The sequence below is a fragment of the Bremia lactucae genome, linkage group LG6, assembly GCF_004359215.1.
Source record: "Bremia lactucae strain SF5 linkage group LG6, whole genome shotgun sequence".
NCBI classification, from domain to species: Eukaryota; Oomycota; class Peronosporomycetes; order Peronosporales; family Peronosporaceae; genus Bremia; species Bremia lactucae.
In genome coordinates, this window is record NC_090615.1 from 6,813,206 (window position 1) to 6,818,219 (window position 5,014).

Consider the following 5,014-nt stretch of genomic DNA (forward strand, 5'->3'; position numbering starts at 1 on the left):
TTCAATATTCTGGCTCACGGTGCTCTTCAAGCGGAGGAGACTCTCCTCCGTCCGAGAATGAGCCATACCTTCGCTTTCGTAGGGTACCATCCGCGTATTTACTCGAATCATTGAGTAATTTGGGCTTTCGGTTTCTTAAATATGTCAGTGCGTTGCGCAGCTGGATTTTGGTGGGCATGGGGTCTGCTCCAAACACGCCCTGCTGGTGCAATGCTGTGAGTTCCTTGTATATCGTCATAGGCTTGACTTCGGGATTTTCCTGCAAGACGCGTACAATATGAGACTTCATCTCCTCCGTCACAGACGTTTGTAACGGCTCGGCCGAGTCTTGCTCGTCACTCAGATGCTGGTAAGCTTGGCAGATGATTCCCGCGAACGTGAGCTGGCACGTTGACATGCGCACCTGCACGGGACAGATACGTGGCTTACATGCATTGCCAAGCTTATTTTGATTGTTGCCCTTGGGGTGGCACAAGACCGAGGTGCATTTGGTCCATTGGACCTTCATCTTGTGCTCGGTGTTTGCAAAATTAGCGCCTAAGTTCTCGTGGCTTATGGTGCAATTAACAAGGTGGGTATTTATGATTGCATTGCGCTTTAACGAGCGACGAAACTCGTTTAGTTCAAACTCACTTTTGGTCTCGCCGATAATAAACCAGCCACCGTCGTCTGGGTTGTGCAGCAGACGTCGAATATCCATTAAGAGAAAAAATGCTGAACGGATAAATTGAAAGCCGTTGACGTGTCGGGTTCCAGAATGATCAATCGCACTCGTGGGAAAGGTAAGCGGATGGTTGTCACCCACCGCTGTAGTCCAACGCACAAACGTCTCTTGGTTCGTCCGTAAAATTTCGTCTAGCGCGGAAGTTTCGAGCGTCAGGAGGTGCCCTTCACACTCGAGTCGATGACGAGACGGCGTGGCACGTCGACTCGACAAATCGTCAAGAATTTCGAAGCGGTAAAGTTCTTCACCGAGAATCGCGTCGAAAGCGAAAGTGTTAATTCGACAAAGGGCGCTCAGTTTTTACAAAGCAGCTGACGGTGAGAGCAGGGCCGACACGTTTGCTGTACTGGCACACGAAGAAAAGACGCTATTGATGTGCTAAGCTTAAGAATCGAATGGTGGCCTTTTTTATCACCGCATTGTCGAAATAGACGACTCGTCGAAATCATATGCTTTTACAAAAGTGCTTCAAATTGTATGCAAGTTTCGTTTATGTATTGGTCAGTGGACGGACTGAAAATGGTCGATGTCATTCGTAGGTCTGAAATTCTCGTCGTTCCTATAGATAGTGCGTTGTTTTCTTGAAGCAGAGTGGCATCTGTAGTGGGGTATGATAGCGTCAACTTCTTCTGCGTGTTTTTGCGCTTGAAGATTGCAAATAGAATCGATTGCGCAGAGCTCATTGTTGTGCTCACCTGTGCGAGCCCGTATTTAGAACGTTAATCGGCGAGACGTTGCCACATGCGAGCATAAACAATAAAAACGATTGTTAAGATAAAGCTTATACGCAAGTATATATGTTATTTTCACTTTGTACGATTTTAATTTAAGAGACTCGACAGAACCGTTGCCATGGTTCTGTATGAGTTGCGTGAACATTCGCTATCGTTGAGCGCTCCAGATAGGAATAGTCTCACACATATCTCGGAAATGAGGTCGAATGCCATATCGTCTTTCTTTACTGCACTTGTATCTCGAAGGCATCGCGCCGCTTGATGGTATCCGTTAAATTTAGTTCTGTACAAATTGTTGCACGAAGTATCGATTCGTACTTAAAAAGCGGCACGATATACTTATAATCCGCCGACTGGTACCAAATCTCGAGATCCGAGTCTGTTGCGTCAAAGCCCGCTCCTCCGCGAAGAACGAGGACGCACTCAGGTAAATGTTGTAACGGCGGCGCAAATCAACCGGAAAGCTGTAGACGGATCCGTGTTTTACATTCACCAATTATATGTTGTATTGCCAATTAATTTGCTTAATCATATTGAGCGCCAATTTGTTTCAGCAAATTGTTGATGTTTTTTGAAAAGCTGCATAGGCGATGTAAAAAAAGTAAGATTTTACTGTTGACGCGCTTATACTTGCATTTAAAACTCAAGCATCTTAATGTGAAGGTTAATTCATGTTTTCTAGTATTCTTGCATGTCATCGATAAGACGAAATATTGAGTACTGGGAACAAAAGAATATAATTTCCTCAGCAAAAGGTCTACGAAGACGATTTAAATGCGCTTTAGCTGGCAAGGCAAATTTTTAAAGACAAACACCCGCCCGCTGTTTAATGTGGTATATAGTACTGATTTAATAAGAGGCTTGTTGCTGCAATTATTGGGCATCTTTGACCCTTACTCAGGGCATCTGATTCTATGCCGGTTGAGACACCTAGAACGACGTTGTAATTGTAGTAATATATCTGCGTACAGCAAATAAAATACCATCAACTCACTGTCTAAAGCACCGTAACCAATTCATCACATGGAAAATGTAGCTAAGTACTAGTGACCGGATTATCCCTCGTTGTTACTGATTTAGCTCGTGGTCTTAAGAAAACAAAATGAAATGTAATGAACTATAATTGGCAACATATGCTTACAGAAACATTCCCATCAAGAGTTTGCCTCCGGCAACTTCTCATTTACAGGTTTATTGAAAGATTTAGAAAGGATGATGCGTTATTCAAGGTGAGTAATAATAGCTTCCACGCAATAGACGAAGAAAAAGGGGACAGTGATAAAGTTGGTCAGAGGTCTATTGTACAATTGTATAATTGTATTTTCCACAGCTGAATTCTAATAAAATTTGACGAGTCTTCTGTAAGAAATACAATATAGGGCATAAAAATTATCAACTATGGAGAAAGTTCCGATTTTGAAATCTATTTTGTAAAGTGTAAATTGTGAATTTGAATCTTAAGCGATCTACCGCCCTCGAACGTGGTTGTGTGAATCAAAGCTGTAACAACTTGTAGGCGGGCAAGTCGTAATGCGGCCACGCTCTACTTAGACACACACCCTAGCGCAGCGAGGAAGCGGTAAGAGGTAGTTGCAGTAAGCGCCTTAGCGACCTCACCCAACTCACTTAGTACTTTGATTAAGTGTCGTCACGGGAACGGTAATCCGGCACCTCGTGCGCACTTATCAAGTAGGAAGTAGTTTTCAGACTGATTTATATTCAATCGTATATGTATAATACCTATTTTACCAGTTAAAATGTCATCTCTATAGATAACACTTAATATGTATTGCGAGCGTATCTTTATAGATACCTCGCGTAACGGATGACGCTGGGCGTCATCCCTCCTAATGTGAATGCACCCATGTGCACCACATCCACAAGGGTTGGGCACAAATGTGCACCACACCCGAGTGTTGGTTCTAATTACTATAATTTAGTAATTGACCATCCAGTTCAGGACACCAAGTGTACTTAACGGGGACTGTGTAACATTAGGGCAACTTTAGCCCGTTACACCAACCCCCCTTTAAAAACGAATTTACATTTTTGAATTCGTCAAAGAGTAGAGAGGAACTGCGAGCAGCTTTACGCGCCGCTAGTTCGCTTGATCACTCTAGCGCACGTGTTTCCATACACGGCGCCAAAGATGCCACCTCAAACGGGCTACAATGGTGAATCGTCCGCGAAGACGCCCACTCAACCTCACACTAAGCGCACGCACCGCGTTAATTCGCCGGCTGCGTCTAATGCCCTAGTCAAAATGCCGACAGCCACTGCTGCTATCGCGTTAACAGGGCTAAAGGATTCATCCCACTTTAACAGTGAGGATGTTGATCCGTCGCTCATTGTCGACTACAATGAGTCGACCTCGTTGCCGTCACGTAATAGTAGTGATGCGGACAACGAGCTCATGAGGAATGATGATGCGGCATTATTGCCCATCCAAACTTCTGTCATGGCTCACAACATTGAGACAGCAACTTTTAATAATGCTGTCTCGTCTGCGCTGAATAGCGCAGCGACCCCTTAATGAGAGCGCTACCCAGAAAGGCGCAGCCGCTTCTCCGTTGGGTATAACCAAAACGCCTTATGCTCAGACCATAATCTATAATAGTCCTGACATAGAGGATTCGGAACCTAAAGCTCCGCTGACGACACGTGAACGAGCTCAGTAGGTGTCACAAGCCAGTCGCTTAGAACGTGGCTATGTGACGGGTGGCTATGTGACGGGTGGCATACCAAAGATGCCCCCTCCATCCAAATGGCCTCGTTTAAACGGGCCAAGAGCGTCGCTCCTAGAGCGCGCTCTTGTAGACGCATATAATTATTATGGCGTCTTTAAATCATGGAGGGCTCAGGGAAAATCGCTTGGGCGTATTTTCCCGATCCCGGTCGTGTTGCGTTCAAATGAAACGCCCGACAAATACGAGGCGAGATTCCTGCGCCGCATTCACCCGCATTCCGATGCGATGAAACAGCGGTCGCAGCGTATTAATTTCGCCCGCTTGCGTGTGAAAGAAATCGTGGGCGGTACTGTACCCCCTGTTTTTTCTCACAACGCTGCTTCTGCTAGTCCATTTGAGACTAGCGAAGAGGCCTCAGCTGGTGCTCCTTTTCATAGGCAGCCACAAAGCCGGGCACATCAATACGTAGGGTATCGATCGGTTCCCAAGAGTCGAAACTCTTCCGGTAACCTTTCGATTGGACGAGGATCCGATAATCTCGCCTCACGGAGCGGTGGGCAAGCAACCTTCCAACAAGGAATCGTTAATTCCCACCCGCATCCATCAGTGCAGGTGGCGCCCGATAGGAGTGGCGATCTCGCCCACCTACTCGCGGCTGCCTTACCTTCGTCCGTTCAGTCTCAGGCGTTAAACGCTGCTGAACGACGTATTGCGGATCTCGAGAGTCAAGTCTCACGACTGACCTCGGATCTCGTTGATGTCCGAGCGAAGGCTCGTCAGGGTTATGAACGCCTGAAGACTCGCTTGGACCTTTTCGAACGGATAATGCTGAGGGATCCGCGTTACTCGCGTGATGTCCCTCGCTCTCC

The 5,014-nt window shown here is 46.2% G+C and overlaps 1 protein-coding gene across 1 annotated transcript; it reads right to left on the reverse strand.

The window, feature by feature from the left end:
• Position 1: 1 nt before the first annotated feature.
• CCR75_004589 (uncharacterized protein) lies at positions 2-700 on the reverse strand (the record flags this gene model as incomplete). The annotated part of the gene is made up of 1 exon (XM_067962675.1): positions 2-700. The coding sequence occupies one exon, from the start codon at positions 698-700 to the stop codon at positions 2-4; it is 699 nt and encodes a 232-aa protein (XP_067818551.1).
• Positions 701-5,014: the final 4,314 nt, after the last annotated feature.